Genomic DNA, 21585 nt, shown 5'->3' with positions numbered 1-21585 from the left:
AATTTTTGGAATTGTAGTGTCGTTTCTGTAGTGAGATTAGTTTTTAAATGAATCGTTTTACCTGCAGTAAATGAGGATCAAAGCAACAGCAAAGTCACATGTGGAACTTTCCTGTCCTGTTTGCCGACAATGTATTAGCAACTAACAGGACTCGTTTTTTGAGTCTCAGTTTCAGTATGAGAATATGTTTAGCGAATAACATCGTTGCCCCGCCCATCCCATTAAATAGACATGTGTACTGTCTTGTAGGCTGGTGTTGAAGGTCCATTTGTCTTATAAAGTGAAATAGTCAGGACAAGGACAGTATTTGATTTGTACACTATATTATCGTCTATTGGTTACTAACACACTGTGACTGCTGTGGGGAATGTCGTGTGTCATTTCAAACTGCGTCGTGTGTACTAGCATCCGTAAACCGGTCTGAAATTCATCGAACGAGATTCATCTAAAGGAACACATAATAGGGAGGTAGTTCATAGGTTATTTAATTATATTTTCTATTGCAGGAGTAATATAGCGTTGAATGAGATGGGAAGGTGATCTGAAATGGAGGTAAAGATTTGGAAGGCGGTGGTCGTGGTCTACTTCATGATAGAATAATATCCTGGGTTCCGCATGCGAAACTAAGGAAACTATGGAACCCTTAGCATAACCGGTACGACAGCCGAGATTGGAACCTGGGTGCTTCCAGAATGCAGGTGTGTAATGTTGTCGGTACATTAACCTCATCGCTGAGGTCATGTTTGTAATGCAGTTTCTTCCGTCCTGAAATCTCTTTAACTCACACGGAAATCCTTGTTCTACTCACTGCCCTCTATTTCTTGTAACTGCCAATCAGTGTTATTCCTAGTTCATCGCCATTTCTTTCAGCGAACAAAAAAAAAAAAAGACACTGCTCCAGTAATAACTACAATCACTAACGAAACCGAATCCCAGCTACTTTTCGACATAAAACTTTTGAATCACGTAGTGACGAGATTTATCATGCTGCAACTTACCAGTGTTCCCAGTTGCAGCTCGAGACCACCACTCCTGCTTCAGATGGCTGTCTTCTGGTTTGTTGTGCCGTGTAGTCTGGAGAAATAATTTTACCGATGTTTCAAACGTGTTTGCTGCCTCATTCATCAGAGCAATTAGGCAGCAAACATCTCAGAAACGTCGGTAAAATTCTTCCAGACTTCGCGGCACAACAACCCAGAAGACATACATCTTCAACCCGCTGCCGTCATAAAACTAAAATCTTACGTCGCTCATGTTATTTGCCTGACCTCGTCTGAACAGAGACGTTGGCGGAGCGAACCGTCTCTGTGAGTATAATATTTTTCTCTTATAGAGCACTTGTTCCAGTTTCGGCCGCGTTAGCAGAAACAAGTTTCTTGATCAACAGTTCCGACCCATTATTAGTGAACAAAAGTTTACTTTCCTCTTAGATGCCTATTAATTACTCTCATTATTACGTCTGAATTTCACACACGCTTCGAACGCTGGTGTGCTGTTAAAGAGAGAAACGTAGATTACGCTTCTGAATATGGAAGTTTCTCGAATCCTTAAGCAACTTCGAAGATCACATTTGTTTTCACTCCGGATTGATATATCAAGTTTTTAAGGGTGATAGTGGACCGTAGAGGTGTATATTCATCCGTGTGAGCTTGCCGTAATCGGCATTTGAACGCCGAGAACAAAAGCACGACGTTGCAGCTGTGTAACCAACCGCGCCGACTAGTTCCGTCTTGGTACCATTGACCCCAAATAATTCGTTGACCAACTTCTGTTAAACCCGGCGGTGTATAATCTTGGGGGATTTGATTTCAACGGCATGCCATGATAACCCATTCTTCTGGACTTGAAAACAGTTGTTAACACTTGTTAACTTGTCGGAAGAAATCGGAGGACGATTTGTTCACGGCGAATTGGTATGAAACGGTCATTGTTTGAATGAAAGGTTGATTATTATGTCATTTTAAAGAAGCTGTTTGAATTGCAGAGGCGAAATTGTTAGAACTGCTGTTTCATATTCCAGAGATCGCGTTTTCAAATCTCGGCTCGGAGATTGGCTGTCTTTACTAGGGATTTTTGTGTTGTTGTTAATATAATTATTTTAATGTATTCTATTATAGCTATAATGCTTGCATATTCCCGGACAAAACCTGCGTTGCGTGTGGAATAGAATAGTTGTTGATTTAGGTATAGGCTGAACTTTGAGTAGACGGTTCTTGTTATTTAAACAAAGTACAGTTCGGAGACTTATATAATCCGTGCATATGCACTGAAAGTAACCATGTCCAGTAGGCCAGTCATCAGCTGTGGTAATTATAAATTAATGATTACTACGTACGTGTTGCTTTATGTTATAGATTTGTTTTCTTGAAACATTTGTAACAATTTTAAAGTTTAGCTCAGTTAAAATGTTTATTTTTAATGCATAAAGAAATGCCGTAATGAAAGTTTGCATACAAATTACCTATCTCCGTACACAAGACGAGGACAAACATCGATGTCTTGAGCGGGATTTGAACCCACAGCCCCAGTATTAAAGCCATAGACCGCACGCCACGACTATTGTTGCTTAATTAAAAGTATAGGGGAAAGTATCTGTAATTTCATATGTTCACGAGAACTTTTATTAAAACCCATCAGTTGGTTCAGAACATTGTAAAGAGTAATAGTAACACGCAGATTTGATGACACCATAAATCTATCTTCATTTTTACTTAAGGAAAAATTGAATAGAAGTCACGCCATTCTTAGCATTTATTTACGCAACTTCGAGGAAAGAATTGAAGACAGTTAAAATGCGATGCTCTCGTCTGTGTCATCAAAGGTTTTTCCAGCTTGTGTAAATTTGTGGGTGCTTTGTAACGTCACGGTTGTTCCGCACATCGGACTCACTGTACCGGTTACCCAAGCATTGCGTTAGAAAGACCTTGCTATGTATTACTGTTACAGTTCATGGCTCCCTCTTCTTACGTGTAGTTTGGGGCAGAGCTTGTGTACAAACAGGAGCTGTCATGAGATTTGCCGGACTAGTTCAAGTGGTATATCTCTTGACCCCATGGTCTAATCTCTGAGCGGGAAGTTATCTGGGGTTCACGTCGTGAAAGTTTGGTGATAGTGGGAAGGGTTTGTTAATGACGTTATAACGTCACACCATGAATTGCCTTAAACTTGACATTGTTCAATTACTGTACTGCAAGTTGCTATGGCTTATTACAAGTTCACTCAGCGAACTATTTTACACTTAAAGCGACCAGAATGTGAAGATGATGGTCCAGTTTGTCAATTTTAGATATAATAATAATTGTAACAATAATAGGGAACGCCTGCTAGGTTGTGTTTATACTGTTTGCCTCCCTTGCATGCAGGATAAGTTGCCGAACCATCACGGCGTTAGATATTGAACTCTCAGCGAGATTGATGTGATATTCTGTGCATAAAAACTAGCGCATTCTGGTAACCGTGTTCATTACACAAAATGAAATATTTGTTTTTGAAAATAACCTGACCCCAAGTTCTATGTACCATATTGCACATTTCATTTAGTTATAGGCTTTAGTGGAAGAGACCACGCGGAAGACATTTACTTAGATGGGGCAGTAATATTAAAATGTATTTTGCATATGTGAACTGCGGAGATATGGACTGGATTAACGTAACTTATGATAACATTTAACAGATTACTTTTTGATGGCAGGGGTAGTTTTAGGGTTATTTACGAGCAAGGAATCCGCTGATAACCGGAATAAATGTGTTACTCCTTCAAACAAAACTGTTTACACTTGAAAAGACACTTAGTGCCAAACGCGTATCGACCTCTAGACCTTAAATCATACAATTCATTAGGGGATGGTTTGTTATAAAGCATAGAAGGCTGCACTTTACGAAATCATACTTTATGTAATACCACAATGGACATTAATTGCACAAGAGTTGGTGTATTATCTAAATTAAGTACGTAGCTCTATGTCCACTGGCCTGATTTCCGTTGTTGGTCTACGGTAAGCCGTGGTTGCGTTGTCTGTGCCTGTGAACTTCAACGTTGCGTGGGTTCGTTGTTGGTTTGCAATTGTTATAGCTTATTTTGTAGTTCCTGGAGGCACTGGTGGTGCGCGATGAGTAAGCCTCTTTCCGATAGGCCCTGCTTTGTTGCGCCGTTATTTGTTGTTATGAAACTCCTATGTTTTGTGTACGAGTGTAGCGTAATAGTGCTTTTCACGATGGGTTTCCCACTCGTTCGCTCTGATACGACCATCCAGTCAATGGACTTTGAACAGGTCTCAGCTCCCGGATGTAGATCTGTCTGCCTTTGCAGACTTCACTTCAGCTCGGTTTGATTAACGGAACTCCCGACCTTTCAAGGTGAAAGGTGGCTGTGTCGAACTGTGGACTCCCATTGTTTGGTGCCTGCGTGAACACAGCTGTTATCAACATTGACTTTTTGGCTGTTTTGAACATGTTTTGCTATTTACATTTCCACTTCCTTTTCCTCTTTTACACGATGTTTTGCTCTCTATCTTTTGTCGTTTTTATGGTCTCTTCTCTTTCTGTTTGTGGTATTTATTGTCCTTCGGCTCCCTCTTGCAATGTTTTACCTGTGTTGTTTGTTTCTGTATTCATTTTTATTTTCAGTTTCCTCTTCCTTCTTCCCTTTCTTTATTTACTTATTTTGCTCCTTCGTGTTTTCTTTCTTTTTTGTTTTTCTTTCCGCCCTCGAACTAAAAGTTTTGAATTGATCGTCTGGCACACTGGAAAAGCGGAAATTTATTATTTATTATGATGATAGCTGTCTTCTGGATTATAGCACCTTGTAGTGTGGTAGAAGAAGTTTACCAACGCTTCAGAGGTCCTTGTGCCTCCATCATGAGGGCGATGTGCCTACAGTTCAGAAGACTGCCATCGTCGTACTCACCTCCGTGAGAAATTCAAATCCTATTTCATTTGTCGTGAACTTTCGTTATGTGCCACCATATCCTTTTTCTTGGAAACAGAAGTAATTCACCTTGTTAAGATACTTTTAACGATGTACAATCTCACGATGATGCTCTGTTGAAGAATTTTTAATTTTCACAAACATGGCATAATGTTCATTAAGGTTTTATTGTCTTCATACAATATAAATGGCTAGTATAATTTATCTACTGTATGTAATGGGTGGTTTGTTTTTGTATTAATAACATATCACAAATTATGCGAAGACTTTGTTTATAATTTGTGAAATTTTATAATAGGATGAATAAATTTTTAGATATATAATAAAAACTTCTAAACATTGACCTGCTGACGTTTGATTACGATTTCCTGTAAAGTATATATTATAAATAGCCGGTACTGCCCAAAATCGAATTCACTCGAAATCGTTAAGAAATTTCAGAGACGAAATGTGCTGTTGCGTGTGCTAAGAATTCGTAGTAAACGAACTGACGCATTGGACAGAGAAGCCAGAGATGCTTTGTGGAGCAGCCCCGTGTCTTGAACAACGTGCACCTTACTGTATCTGTGGATTGCGTAGTCCTTTGACGTCACCTGCCCTTGTGACGTCACAGTTGTACTTCCGGGTGGCCCGTTGCCGGTTGATATTAGTAGCTTGTCGCGAAACAGACTTGTAAGGCATGTTAACAGTTTGTCGGGACGTGTGCCAACTTTCGGGTTGGTGGGGGGGGGTGTCCCCCCTCTGTTCAAACAGAAGTTTTATCTTGCAGAGCTGATTCTTTTACCTCGTTGTTAATACCATTCCACCCAGTTATTTATTCATTTTGACGGCGAACTGCTTTGAGGCTAACGGTTTTGCAGTGTGGGATAACTCGGTTACAAAGGGACGGGTTATTTAATTCAATTTACCTGTTCTCTACTTCGATGCTGTTGATTTACACATCTGTTCTGTTTTTCTGGCAGAGAAGACTTAATTTGAAGTAAATTCTTAACTTTGTTGATGAGTGGTAAATGACCCGCAGAAAAGTTACAGGAGGTATTATTTCTTCAGTTCAGGGTGTCTCACCGTAGTTGAGAGTTTCTGTAATTTAGTCAGTAGCTGCTTGTGATCGTGTCTTCCAGATTTATCTTTGTTTTTGGTCGTCATTTATGCCACAAAAGTGCAGCGAGAAGTGGCAAGTACGAAAGTGAAAAGACATTTTAACATTTTTGTGTCATCTTCAAGTCACAAAACTGTTGCGAGTTTTTCTTCTACCTTCCATTTTATGACACCAAGGTCATGTCAAGGTCACGACATAGCCCAAGGATTTCCCCAATAGAGGCATTTAAAATTTTCAAGGTCATTTTAAGTTTAAATTTTTCCATGCTTATTTCTGCCGAACAGTAAAGTTGAAGACACGCTTAAGTCAAGGTCCTGATATGACTGCCCCATAAAGGGAATTATCTTCAGGAATAACTCGGGTCATGTATTATTTTGGCATGGCATTTCTACTTTGTGGCATTGATTGTGCTAGAAACCGGTTTAGATAATGAGGGCATCCTATTGCATGCCCCTTTATTAGTAACTTAAACAAGTGTGTAAAGCTCTCCAGTTTTGTAAAAATTACAAATAATTCCTGCATATATTCAGTATAGGTTATATGTATACATAGCTAATACTACAATTGTTAGATTCTTTTTACATTATTGTATCAACTGGTGATGTTATGTAGCGTCAAATGAGATTTAATAGGACTGTGTATGATCTGCTAAGCATTGTGACGTGAAGAGGATCGGTTGTGGCCAGTTTTAAGGGACGTGCCTTTTGGAGCGTTCATAAGTGTTGGGTTTGTTTATTTGGTTTTCGTGTATCAATTACTGTAGGTAACAAAACTTTGAATGAGACTTGGCGAGATTATCGTGAGTTATGAATGTGGAGGGAAATCTATTTCAGGACATCGTCCTGGTGTTTGCTTGAAGGGAAGAGGAGTCATGAGTCATCGCCCTGATGACAGAGGCAGCAAGCACCTCTGAAACGTCTGCAAACTTCTACCACGCTACACGGGGCGACAACCCGGAAGGCAATGATCCTCGCCGAAAATAGTCCGCTTGAATGACTGAGCCAGGGGAATAAAACAGCGACTAAGAACGCAGTTATAGCAGGAAAACTCATTTATAACCTTTGAAGAGGCAGAGCCAACTCTCGAAACGTCGTAAATAATAAGTAGACGTCAGAAAGTTTATCGGCAGTTGTTGAGTAACTGTCGACTGCATCAGGAGTCTGTCGAGAGTGACTGTTGCATTTCCTCATGCGACTGTGGGGAAACATTCTCGTCTCGGTACGTGACGTTTCAAAATAGCCTTAAGATTGTAGCTTAACATTCTCAGCCTCGTCCTGCAAATCTTACGTAATCAAGTTTTTGTATGATCAACGCAACGCGCTGGCCTTCAACTTCGCTGTTCATGTGTCGATTCCGGTCAGAAGCATTGTCAAATATACATGTCTTCTGGGGTTGTAGCGCCGTGTAGTCTGGTAGACGTTTGCCAGCGTTTTAAAGGTATTTCCTTACCCCAGATGACGGCCATGTTCGGACTCACCACCGTGAGAACCACGAATCCTAGTACTGAACCATTGTCCGTTCGCACTTATATTGCTCATTAGCTTACAAGTTTTGTTTCGCAGTTGTGGCCCGCGTCAGTTTTTGGCAAAAATAAACGTTCAAGTGTTTGCGTAACATACAGGAGGTACGTATAAAACCGACATCCCTCGTTCTTCACCCTTGAGGACAAAATATTTGACGCAATGTCGAATTTCCTGTTCGCGTGGGTTTGGACGTATTTGAACGAAGTGCGTAGAATGAACGCATATTTTGAACAATGATACGAACGTCTGCATAGTTCCTCTCAAGCACTATTTACGGGCTGAAGTTAAATTTGTTACTGGGAATGTGCGCAGAAAATTTTTCCGTGAATTTTAGTTTTTAGTGCATTAATAATGAAACTCAAATCGAACTTTATAAATTGCCGCTGAAAGCGACTCATCTGACTTTGAATAATGTTTAAAGTTTCAGTTCCCACCTGAAAGCAAACTCTACATTTCTCGATTACAAAGATCATTTGTTTGCTGTTTAGACTTGCAATTATACGAAACTCGTAATCTGTGGGCAAAATGCAGGACTAATCGTTAAAGTAGGTGGTTCATGTGGTTGTGAATGATTGTACCTGGAAACGGTGTCAGTGTTTGGAATGCCCAGATACTTGTGTTTTCAATGTGTCAGGCGTTATCTTACGGTTGGGGAGGGGGGGGGCATACCAATTCCGAGTTCTTACACCGTTAAGTACTTTAGTGTTGGTCCACTCCTTAGCCTTGATTAATTTATACTACTTTAACAAGGCAGAAGAAGACTACAGCTGCTGCTTGCTTTGTTCCTCTCCCTTTGTACCATCTTCTCGTGTCCCGACGTTGCTGTAGTGTTTGCATCCTGGTTCCCCATTTAAGGTATGCAACCTGTACGTGTCCTTCAGCACAGGGGAGCGAACCGGATGTTAGTTGCAGTTGCTGGTCAGCTAACTGCACTGTGGCAGAGCAGATGTAACTTTAGAGCAAGGAACACGTGTATTAAGACGCCTTTGTGTGAAGATGTGCAATCTGTGATCCGTGACTCACCACGTTCACATTCGAGATGGAAGGCATTATTTAATTTAGTGTCTTCGAATGGCGATAGACGTAAAAAAATATGAATTTGTTAATGTCAAATTTGTATTGAATTCCTCACGAAATTTTTATTTAGCATCCTGTTAGATGGTGATAGCATATGCGACATTAGAGTGAAATCCTTGGAGCAGAGTCCTTAAGAAGCTAGCAGTCTCATTTAATCAGGTTATCCCACCCTGTATGGGGCTTGAAGGTTCAGGACATTGTTAACAATAGACTGCCACAGGTCCTTATCCTGAGCCAGATGAATTTAGTTCTTGTACTGTGGAGGGAGAGCCACGGTGGTCTAGCGGCCTTGTAATCCTGGGGTCTCGGGTTCGATTCCCGGCGGTGCCCGAATTTATAACTTGTGTTGTGCAAGGCCGTGGTCTAGGCAACACGGAGTTTTCCTCCGGGGGCTTCCCCGGTTTCTCCGTGGCATCCCAACAATTACTCCATTCACACACAGAAGAAGGCAATGGCAAACCACTTCTGGATCATCTGCCAAGAACGTATATGAACAGGTCCCAGTCCGAGAAAAGGATGGAAGGATCCTGTTCATATGGACCTGTCGTCAGACAGAACACTAAATAAAATAAAAACTGTGGAGGGATTAATCGTTTACACACAGATTTACGTTCCTGGTAGCCTCATCACGTAGATCGAGGCATTTAAGAGAAAATAGACGATGTTACTTTTTCCCAAATTTTCCTCCTTAAACCTGGTATTCCTGTTGTCTACTGTATTTGGTACTATTATGAAATTTTGAAATATGGTTTATTGTTTGTAAGTGAATGCTGTGGTTTTACCTTTCCTCTTGCGTTCACGGTTTCTTTTACTGTAATCGCCCATTATTCCACTTTTTCTTTTCTTTGAAAGAATGTATCAGTCAGAGGGAACCGTATCGTGAGCGACGGGACCAGTCGTTAACTCTCGGTTGTGTTTTGGCTTCTGCTCCTACTTCCGGGATCTTGTTTGTGCACTGAAGTGTGTTTACATGTGCTCCGGCGTTATGACACAGCGAACATCAGGATCCAAAGGTTGGGTCGACCTTTGCAGCCAGCCCTTTCACGGCACGCGAAGAATGCCGCTCAAAAACCAACTGTTCGTCGGATGACCGCACGTGGTATTTAGTTTTGTGCAAACAGATTGGATTCTTATTGTACAAGTTGTTTTTGCCATCGCGATATTTACAGAATTGATGTCTAATTGCGATGCAGGGATCACAGACTGACAGTTTTGAAAGCTGTTTTTTAAAGTTACCACTCACCGCCGTCTAGTGCCGAGGTTAGCGGTGGGTTGCATCTATAAGGCCCCCTCCCAAGCGCCTACATGGCGTGTAGCTGGACAGTTTTATTCTTTGTTTACTTTTATAGATGCCTCGGACTTGGGGATTATCTTGAACTAAGTAATGCACCTTACATAAAGATGTGGAGCTAACTGAGCTGATCCGAGTTTTTCAGTGTGATTACGTGGGTACCTTATTGCCACAGCGTGATACATGAACTGAGATTTATTTTGTCGCTTGTCATCTCGAAGCGGATTTAAGCTACTTATGTGAGCGTGATATTTATTAGAGCAAACGAGGCAAGAATTTTTTAATCGATGTTTTCTTTGTTCGAGATGCACTGACGAGGGCGTCTCTCTGTTCACGTGTCTCATCTTCGGATTACTCAGCGGAAGTTGGTGGCATTTGGTGCCGATGGCCAACGCCAATCGTTTTAGAATGTGTTTAAAGTTGATGTAACTTCATGTTTTGTGCATGTATTGTGGACATTAGAGTTTATATGACATAGGAATATTTCGCAAAATTGTATACTGTAATTTTAATTTAAACTGGTGTCTGTATAGAGATTTGGAGAAAAGTAGGCATTGCACGTTGCGCTCATTATTAAAAAGGGGACGCTTATATGTTTCTCAAATTACTGTGTTTCGGTACTGAACTTTGAGGTCAGGAATGGCTTGCTGAGTGACTATTATCTTCTCGCGGAGGATTCTGGCCCAAGCAGTTAATTAATATTAAATCAGAAGGAAGGCGGACAGATAGACAAAGCTTGTTAACTCGGTTCCGGAGAAGAAATTATGTAAATTCTGAACCATGAAAGTCGACCTGACATAATTCTAAGCTGTTCTCAGTCTAACAGGATAGTTGTTTCAAATGTCCGGTGACACCCATTGCGTGTCTCTGGTTTAAAAGCTTCTATTCTAGGTCTAAGTATAAGAACCAATCCTTGAACATCCGTTAAGTAATATCAGAAAAAATCGACCTAATGTGAGGACAAGAACAACCAGTTTAGAGAGTTACTTTACAGGCGTTCTTATTTCGTTACAACTCGTGTCTGCTTGTTGTACGCTTATATCCTGTCAACGTGTTTCGAGACTGACTTTCGCTTTGACATTTGTGTGTCTCGATTCCTTGCATTTCGTATAGGCTAAATATACAATTATTATCGTCTTAGCTCTCTTCTTCTGTAGACTCTGCAGGGAACAAACGTTACATTTGCAACTCAAGCATTTTGAATTAGTGAAATTAGTATAATTGTGGTGAGTGATGTAATGTCCATAACCTGACTTTACAACTTAAAAATTGTTGCTTAATTTTACTTATAGCTCAGTCAGTATAGTGACTTGAAGACCGGGGTTCGATCCCCGACGGGGGCAGAGGATTTTTCTTCTAGCCTCTGCGTCCAGACCGGCTCTGGGGCCCACCCAGCCTCCTCTATAATGGGTACCGGGGGGGGGGGGTCCTTTCCCGGGGGTAAAGCCGGCCGGGGCGTGATGCTGACCACTCACCCCCATCTAGTGCCGAGGTCAAGGAAGAGAGGAGCTATACCTCCACTCACCCCAAGCGCCTACATGGCGTATAGTGGGACAAACTTTACTTTACTTACGTCTATCCTCCACCATTTCAGTGCTTTGCAAAGTAGGACGGGGTGAATGGAGTAGATTCCCGGGACCAAAGTAAGTCTATAAATTAAATAAAGTCGTCACAGAATCTTATCAATGTGAAGCGGACAAGTCCGAACTATGTTTGTGCTTGTTCGTCGTTAGAAAGTGACCATGTCGTACAATATTCCCTTTCACAATATTTTGGTTCTGTGACTTAACTGTGGTGGTAGTGGGCGCAGGTGATTGAACTTCCCTAAGCCGCCAAAACGTCTAATCCCTCCTCTCGTGTTTGGTGTAATGGTCATACGTACTTTGATCTCTAGTGTAGGGGGGTGTTTTACAGCCCTATGGATGCAGGATTTTAAATTTTGTGTTTCGAGAACTTTTGCTTTTCGATAAATACACCTGAACAGCGTAGACAGCCAATGAAAGCTGCGACGTAGAGCTCATATTCCAGTTTTCCTCAGTCCCTCGAAACAAATGCAGTGATAATAACTCAGATTATACCTCGACCGTTTCCTTCCCATATCCTTTCAAATTTATTCATTAATAATCCAGTCACTGACAGCGTCATTAAACCACAACACAGACTCGAAACGAGGATGAACTAATAAATAAGTAAACGACATCACAGTTTTAAGTACTGTTAGATTTAAATGTATTACGAGCTCTTTGCACAAAGTGTGTTAAAGGAACGCATGAACAGGAGATGTCTGCTAATTCTCATGTTCAACAAATTTCGGTTAAATTTGGTATCTGAGGTCTACACTAAAAGTTGTTGAACTATCTAATTTAGCCGGCGTGCCATACCGTACTCTACTTTACTGTAAGTCCAGGTTGAACTTACTGATTTTCTCATAAACGGCACTTATTGAAGAACATCGACACGTTACATGAAACACGCACATTTAGTCCTTCAAGTTTTGATTTCATTTTTAGATTGACATGTAACTGATACGAGGGAAATATAAACTGCGATACTGCGGTGTTGTGTCGGTATTTTTAGCGCGATTGGCTGTCACCGGTAGATATGCGTCTGCAATAAATGAACATCAAGGAAAATGTGGAAAATTGGTGTAAAATAAGGGACAAAAGATTGCAGTAGTGTGTTGGCACATATGCCCTTTTCCTCAACTTCCTGTGGTTTTGTGTTTGTCACATGCTTTAGTTCCGGAACAGCACTGCAAGTGACCGCGATGGACTGTGCATCATGAGCGGATACCTATTTCTGACCTCATTTTTATCTTATCCGTTTCAGCACAGCGCGTAATTAATGTTCCACTAAAATAGTTGTTTAATGTTCCCTTGTTCGGAGTTTTATTAATGAACTGAGTGCATTTCTAAGGTCCGTCCGTCCGTCTGCCCTTTCAAGTACAAGCATAGCGTTGTAGACACTTAAGTGACCGATTTTCGTGAATCTTGGTTTAAACATCATCCTACTATATTCTCTTTATCGAACTGTGAATAATACCAACATGGTCGCGGTGCGAACTTGTGATATGGCAATGTTGCGGAATTTTCTAGAAACGTAGGTGAGTTTTTTTAATGTTATTTCACACTTCATATGTTTTATTGTGAAACGTGAGGTAAATGTGAGCGGATTATTATAGTCTAAATCAGCGGTATTCAACCTTTTTTTGTTCGCGTACCCCCAGATGTAATTTCTCTTCAATTTTGTACCCCCGAAGTTGTTGGTGTATAATTCAAGTTATACATAGTATATAATCTACATTTAAAATAAATTAAATAAATTACATTACTGATTATTCAGTGTTTATCATAAAATAATATATATTTTTTTAAAATTTCACGTACCCCCTAAGATGTCTTCGCGTACCCCCGGAGGTACGCGTATCCCAGGTTCAATACCACTGGTCTAAATGATCACGGAAGAATCTTGTGATGATGGGATCTGGAATAAATTCATTTTTAAAAATGTTCCACCGATTTACGAAATGAGTAACGCTATTAGGCCTACTGTTTTTGACACGTGTCTCTGTGCGTTTATCAAGTGTCTAAATAAATCTTGAAAACAACATCCGGATTGCAGTGTTCAGAGATTTCGGATGTCCGTGTGATCCCCATGTCTTGACTCCACATCCGTGTAGGTCAGCTTCGAGAGTAAGACTGAAGGCTGTGTTATGTGGGAGACTTCGCCCCTTTACAGCCACTCAAACTGTTATCTTGCAGACGCCCTATTTACAATCGGAGCTTCCCTGCGGCAGAAAATAATGGTATTATTTATTTAAAACGCGGATAAATGTCAAACATCACTCTGTTAGATGTTTCCTCGATTTGCTCATTTCTAAGTAATTCTTCAATACGTTATTCATTAATCGAATAGCACTTTAGTACTTCTGAAATTCCGGTTTTAAAAGCATCTAATTTATACCCTCTGCTTTATGTGCTGAGTTCGCTTTAGGAAAGAAATAGCTTCTTTTTCTGTGTAAAATATCTGTGCTAGCTGACGTTATTTACATAACAGAGAACTATAATTTGCCTTGAATTAATTTGAGTCATGAGTAGACATCAGGATAGATTTTCACTTGTTATAAAATGCAAAAATTGTGGCCAGTGTTTCTTAAGGAGATATTTCGTTCACAGCGTGTAAAGTGTTGACATTTAATTTTTTTATGTTTGGATAAAGACAGTTATTGACTCAGTCGTCTGAAAGTAATGGGGGACAAACTAAACTTTCAATTCTGGTACTTTTGTTAGTTGGACCCGAATCTAAACCTTCAGAATGCGAAACTGTCTCTCTGGTCGAACTTTCTCTGTGGTATTTAACTTTTCACCTGCGTATGTTACATTGCTTCGAATGGCTGGATGACAGCGAATAATGGTTTAAGAAGAACCCATAAAAATCCGTTGTGATGTGAGTGAGGAGTATCAGTGAGGATAGCCGGTTTTGGGGCCCCCCCCCCGCTCCGAGAACGGGAATTTTGCCTTAGGAACTCTGCAACAAAGAACAAATGGTAACGCTGACGTAGACTGCACCGTGTGGAATATGGCACAAGGTTAGGCCTGGTACATGTGATGGTAATAAAAATGACAAGATTGATAAGATATACTCGTTGGAGTACATTGACATTCCTGAGGTGCTCTGGCCGTCGTTGTTGCACTAATGTGATCCAGGTTGCCTACCCTGGTAAGAAATACGCGACAGACAGGTATGGACGGTCTCTTCGCTCCAGCTAGAGCGTTAAGAATAACTTAAAATGGCGCCTTTTAGTGATGTAACATCAGTGTCGGTATGTAGTGTTAACGGGAGCCTTTTGTACGTACTGATTGGAGGAGTGAGGATGATGATACATTCTGGAAGGTTACATGTTGAGTTACCGGCAACGTCTTCGTATCTCGGTCTTTATATCTGCTCAGTGGAGACGATTCCACGGTTTTACTCATCTCTCAAAGCAGATGCTGTGATAGTAACTTAAAGTAGGCCAGCCGCTTCTTACCACATATCATTTCCTCACGCATAATCATCCTTTCACTCCTGTGTGGCCAATGAAGCGTCTTAAACCAAGAAACAAATGAGTCGGACAAGAAAGGAGTCCCCGTGACCCGCAATGCAGGCCGCTGTTCTTGTGGCCGACAACACGATTTGATGCCGTGGTAAGTAAATGAGAGCTGAGATGCGTTTGACGATTAGAACCCGGTCTCAATATTATGTTCGAAGACCTTCAGACCCGGAAGTAGCGTCACGAATCAGCTGTCTGCGCTAATTCAGGTCAGCGGCCTGACTGGCTGAACTGGCCTGCAGGTGGCAATTCCGTCTCCCGGATCCTCAGTAAGTTCTGATTGGTTGCTGTGCTGTGACGTCTCACTCTGTCGGCGGTTCACGGTTTATCGTGGCTCACACGTCTGTGGCGTGTGTAGTTCTTCATTACACTTCGCGGTGATATGACGGTGGCCGAGGAGGTGTGGAAAAGTTGGATTTCAAAATGGATCTGCGTTGTGTGTGATGTCAGTGCGTGTTCTTGTCTTTGAAGCGAATCACGTTTTGTTTCACGTTTGACAGCTTTGCCCCAGTTCCGTTGTTTTACAATTTTAACAGGCCCGAAATATTTCTGAGTGAAATTTGTCCTTGATGTGTAGACCGCGTTGCTGCTGAAGATTCAAGTGCTTTTTAAACTGTACTTGTGTGACGGTTTTTTTCTTCTAGCTGGTTTCCTAGAGATGTATGAATGTTATTGACACTTCGACCTTTTATAACACGTGGAAAATCGTATGTTGAAGTGGTAGCTGCCTCGTTTAATCACCTGTACCAGGAAAGTGTGTCACTTATTTTTAGAGTTCTTAAAGTGTCGAAGGCGTGTTAATGCCAGATGTTAATCTAGTGTTGTGAAAGTGGCATATCTGACAAAACAGGTGGACATAATTGCCCGTCTTCCATCATCTAGAGGCGAGGTCTTCCAAATGGTGGTGGTGTTGAGCCAGTGTTCCAAAGACAGGGACACCATCTCTCCGATCTTGGTGCGTTGTTTTCTTTTGTTATTAATTTTGTCAGTGTTTGGCTTTTCTTTAACGTCGTGTTATTTTCTGCAAAGTAGGTAGGCCTGCCCGCGGCTTTCGGAGTGGTGGTGTGAAATTCAAAGAATTTGTATCCATATTTAGTCTTGATTATTTACAGTTATTATGTGTTTTTATAGAATGACTAAAATATCACACCAGAAGTTACTTTATCCCGCGTAAGAATTCAAATAGCTATTGAAATAATCTAATTAATGGATAATATTTTTTTTTACAATTATACCGGAACCAGAAATGTCTCCACAATTTTCTTAGGAGATGTCTCAGTGTCTAGAATTTAATATTAGGGGGTGTTTTGTAAAATGAACACCCATAACTTTATTTTATGGGGTGTTTACAAAATGAGTACCCAGAATTTCATATTGGGGATGTTTTACAAAATCAGTATTCATAATTTTTTTAAAAAAATTTGTTTTACAAAGTCAGTATCCATAATTTCATTCTTGACAGTGTTTGCAGTATCAGTAATACAACTTTTACAAAATTGAGCTGTTATCGTTGGCAATGACCAAATGTACTGAACGTTTGGTTGGGTGGTTATTACTTCGGATTCTTATTCGGGAGGTCCTGGCTCCAGGTCTCTTCCCCGAGAATGGCTGATATCCCTCCAGGCAAATGCTGGGTTAGTACCTTAAACAGGCCACGACCTTGTTCCACATTCTTTCCATTGGATGTACGATCATCTGCGCTATGCAGTATAATCTCTGCATTTTAAAAGTGCGTCGAAATAACTCAAGAATAAATGTAAGTCTTGTTAAGAAAATAAACACCGTGTTTCATGTCTGCCCAAGCATTTCAAGGACCCAAGATTGAAATCCTAATCGTCTTGATACGAATCTGAGCCGTAAATTGTTTGCATTTATTGAGAATTATTGGAACAAAAAATTTGAATTTGATGTTTGTATTGGGGACTTTTACTTCAGCTTTGATGTTCAGACTACTTTCCCGTTGGTAAGTGCAATGACCGAGGAAAATCATAGTCTTGCTACGAAGTGTCAGAATTACGGTTGTGGCTGATTTCGTTGTTGTGACGTGTGGCGTTGCTGTTGGTAGTGACGCCATTTCGTTCTTCTCTTGCGGATGTCCTGGCGGCGCGATAGGAGGGAGCCACGTTCATGTGTCATATGCTTGAAAGCCTGGTTACAATCTTTAGAATAGTCGATTTTATCTCGTCTGTTACACAAGTTGAAATGCAGCTTGCTGTTTGACGTCAGGTAGCACAACAGAAACTTGCTTAAATTCCTTGAATTTAACAATTAGTATATGGAAGATTCAGTCTGAATTCTCGGAACAGATTGTGTGGACACGTTTTTTAAAAAGAAAGGAAGTAACGTTTTACTCGTTGCGAACAAGAGTTCGGAGAAAACGGGGTAAATTTGCATTTGTCCATGGGAGACTTGGAAGAAGTTCGAGAGTCTTTCTTGAGCGGGTTATTTGAAGCAGGGCGTCATGTGCGGAATTTAAGCCTCAGGTTCGAAAGCGATTCCCAGTAATAATTCTTGCTGCGAAAGAATGTTGCTTATTTCTTGGTCCTCTCAACTTAATAGTTTGTGTAGCGTCGAATGGAAGGACGATTGTGGACAACGAATATTGAAGGATGTGAAAGGGAGTGGTCGTGGTCTATTTAAGGCTTTCACCGGGATGTTCTTTTGTTAAATCTTATGTGGTACCGCCTGATTCGACTTCTAATGGTTAAGGGGAGGTTATGAAAACTTTTAAAGTCGTATCTTCTTGGAGGTGTAGCAGTTTCAGATGTGTTTTATAGTTCTGTACAGATGATTTCAGTAATGGCGGCTTTACAAGGAAGCGGGCGAGGTTAACGAGAGGAACATTTTAAGCCTGTGCTACTGTGGTGTGACCTGCACAACCAGTTTTTACACCCGCTTTTAAATATCGGCGATTGGCGGATTCCGTGCCAGGGTCATCGCATTGAAATCTGGTTATTATTTCAGTGAATTAAATGAAACTGCAGTCACACTCCAGGAAAGTCGATCTGCCCTGTATAAAGGTCCCCGTTGTTTAACAACACACTGTTATTACCAATATGGTAGCGTATATGTATCATTTAGGGTTTTGATATAGACCGAGTAATGTTATTTGAAATCTATCCGTATGAAATCACCAATGCCTGATAAGTACGTAGTTTACATTATCTCCGACATGTGGTACATTTTCTGTACTGTGCAGTTTCTTGTGCGTAATTTAATGTATTACTTAAAATTAAATTAGTCATTGCAATCAGTGTAACGTTTTAAATGTAACGTGTTATTAGGTTTCGAGTTTATTTTGTCACTGTATGTACTTTACATAATACTCTACTCTGAAGATATTAGACCAGTGATCTCTGTCTAGTGACGTTAGATATGGAATGTGGTCGAATACATTTGGTCAGGTCTGAAGGAAAATATATGAGAGGTGTCTGGTCTCTGAGTACCTAGTGACTTACGTGCACAGTGTGTGAAAAATTAAATCAAAAGTTGGTTTTTGACTTTGTCTGCACGAGATACATTGGTACGCGTATTATGCACCTCGTGGCGCTATTAAAGTGTTCATTTAAAAAATGTTAAAATAAATATTTGTTTTATAAAATTCTTGAGATTATGCTTTTAATGGGATTCGCCTCATTGGCTGTTTGTTTTATATTTTGGATTACGAAATTTAAAAACTCATGTCGACCTTCGAATTAAACTGCGTTCACACACAGGCATACACATATGAAGTGTGTCGGCTTAACACTTGACGTGTGCATTGGACGCTCACCAAAAGTTAAGAGACGGCTACAGATATTTTGATCTCACTCAAGCGAGATGTATATAAAGTAGAAAGATTTGACAAACACACGTACAGTACGAAGAAGGTAATTTGATGTTGTTTTCTTATTCTTCAGGGATGAATCTTTTGAAGATGGATAGTGAGCGAAAGTGGGAAAAATTGTACTATATATAGTATGCAGAGTATTAATAATACTTAAAATTAAGGGCTTGAGCTTTCGTGTGGTACGTGGGAAACTTTGGGCATGCAAACAAAGCTGCCAGATCAAATACATTTCTTCCAAGGGTTTCGTAACAGCAAGTGCAGAATATTACCCTAAATTACAGACTTTCGTGTTTTTATTATTTAACGAGTCAATTTAAATATTACTGTTTAAGTGTTTCAGTTGCGAAACCCCAGAATATACAGTGTTAAGTGTGAAAATCTGTTTTCTTTTTCCCCTTCTGGGAGTCGACGCTTTTCTGATCTCGACCTGCCTTCTTTGCTCTCCTAAAACTGTTTTGGTTCTCCTCGTGATCGTCCAGGCAGACACTTATATAACCTTTTCAGTTGACTCGGGGTCTCGAAATAACCGAAGAATATCAAAAATGCCTATGAAGTGAAAGCAAGTCCCCTGTAGTCTACGTATAATAAGTTATCGAAAGTAATTCATGGTTAGTTTGCACGTAAAAATTAACAATTGTCTTTTGTGTTACTAAAATTCTTTTGCTGGCTTTTGTGGAATTTTTCAGTGATTTTCGGTACGAACTGAATGACTGGAGTTTAATCCCAGGTTGGGGCATTTAGAATTTCGTCTCTGTCACCTGCAGCCAGGCTTTATATCCTCTGAGAATCAAGAGGCTATTTTTCTTCACTAAAGACCGTCGGAAACCTTAAAAAAAGTATATTTATTGACAGTTCTCATTTCGAATCCGGGTTCGTGAACAGGTGTACGCGGCACCAGTCTTTTTCAGATACACGGAGGATGTTCTTATTATGGTACAGGTGAAAGTAGCTTATGAGTTTGAAGTCCTGTCTGTGTGAACGCCCTGTTAAAAGTGTGACGAGGACACCTGTACAGCAGATCCTGTTCGGACGGGTGCGTCTAGCTTTCTTTTTTTCACCTCGCATCCTGTTTTCTCTTTTTTATTTCTCTCTCCTTCTCTCTCTGTTCTAGTAAGCTTTACAGCAGCATCCTTGTGCTACTACCTTCCCGGATTTCTCTGGAACAAACCCAATTCTGTCTGCTACATACTGCAAATTTATGTTCTAACCCAAACTTCTGTCTATTTATTTTTACAATATTCTTTTATGGGTATATTTATATTTATTTATCCAATGATCTAGATACGGATTTGAAAGGGATGAAGTGACACGATTCTGGAAGAACGTGCTAAACTTTTGTTGTAACACCTGAAGGGAGGAACCACTCAAATGATCTAGGCTAAAAAGGATAATATTAAAATGAATATTAAGGACAAAGGGTGGGAGTGTGTGGACTGGATTCATCTGGATCAGGACAGGGACCGGTGGTGATCTGTTGTAAACACGTTAATGAACATTCGGCTTCCATAAAAGGCGGGACTTATTTCTATCTAAGCGACCATCGGCTTGTTGAGGACTTTGTCCATGAAGTGAATTAGTTACGGCTGCAGAAATACTTTTGCCCATTCGCTACGAGAGATTCAGGGCTTTAGAGCCTGGGTTTAAATAATACGTGATTAATATATTATAACGTGTAAAGTGTAAGGAGCAGGTATTGCATTTTTGTTATATTTGGCTCTGAAGGAATCGACCGTACATGACCGGAAATTGAACCACAACACGAGGCATTATCAGTGTACCGCTCATAAAATATGCGGTGCTGAATGATTCGTATAAGTAAAGAGAACATGCCTCAGTTCGTACACACCACGCCCTAGAAGAATGAGGGCGCGGGAGGAAAGCTTCACCCTCTAGCCTCGTAATTCCATACCCATTGAATGGGAAAGTGTATTACAACCCCCCACCCCCACCCCAACTCATAAATCAGTCTGGACGTTCTGACGAAGATAAAAGTCATTCCTCTTTTGGGAATCGAACACAAAGCCTTCTAGCCCCATTTGTTTAAAGTTGTCTGGATTGTTGGCATTCTTTCTTCTGTTCACCTACTCGTATCGGCAACTTCTCCGGCAGGCATGTTAGACGTGTAGGCTAATCGTAACTCCGCAGGCGTATAATGTTGACCAGTGACTGACTACTTGTTTGGACGCTGCTTAGTTACACTCCAAGTGTAATTACGTGTATATTGGAAGTTCGGTTTAGGAACTAAATTACAGGCAGAGGAGTAGGATGATCGTTTCTTGTGTTATTTAGGGCGCTTTTAGCGAGTGGTAGAATGATTGCATGAACATGAATTGGAGAGGATGTGGAAGGAAGCGTTCCTGGTGTGTTTTAAGGTTTGATCCCAGTATATGCCTGAATAGACTGAGAAAAGACTACGCCTCAGTCAGAACACTTTAGTGTCTGTACCGAGATTCGAACCAGCGATTGCTTCTGACTTGGTCATGGCGTTTTGTAGGAAGGTAGTGTTTATTTCTTCCAACCAGCATATGCTGTTTGTAATGGCTGGCGTTGTCTGAACCTGGGGACTACTAAATGTGAAGCTGGCCTTCACCTGCTTTAAACGGGGATATCTAAATGCGAAGTAAAGTATGGATTCACATTTAGTTTAAGTTCATTTGGTAAGCAAATGGGGCTTACAGTAACAATTTGTTTGAATTATTCACATGTTACTGAGATGACTTCCTTTCTAAATTTGATGATACACGCGT

At 40.6% G+C, this 21585-nt stretch overlaps 1 protein-coding gene across 3 annotated transcripts in view; it reads left to right on the top strand.

Annotated features, from left to right (window-relative positions):
• LOC110830491 (uncharacterized) overlaps window positions 1-21585 on the top strand; it is a 51463-nt gene that overhangs the window by 13416 nt on the left and 16462 nt on the right. Inside the window, exon 2 of one of the 3 annotated variants that reach the window (XM_022065520.2) lies at window positions 507-698. The exons of 1 other annotated variant lie outside the window; for it this stretch is intronic. In XM_022065520.2, the coding sequence (XP_021921212.1) occupies window positions 693-698 (6 nt within the window). In that variant the 5' untranslated portion in view covers window positions 507-692. Of the gene's footprint in view, window positions 1-506; window positions 699-15356; window positions 15965-21585 lie in introns of those variants that run through there. One more of the 3 variants, XM_022065515.2, reaches the window with a different exon arrangement.

The sequence above is a fragment of the Zootermopsis nevadensis genome, unplaced genomic scaffold (assembly GCF_977971745.1).
Source record: "Zootermopsis nevadensis isolate Lab colony 2312 unplaced genomic scaffold, Znev_1.0 Znev_ptg000030l, whole genome shotgun sequence".
Lineage (NCBI taxonomy): Eukaryota > Metazoa > Arthropoda > Insecta > Blattodea > Termopsidae > Zootermopsis > Zootermopsis nevadensis.
This window is presented reverse-complemented; position numbering and strand designations above follow the sequence as displayed.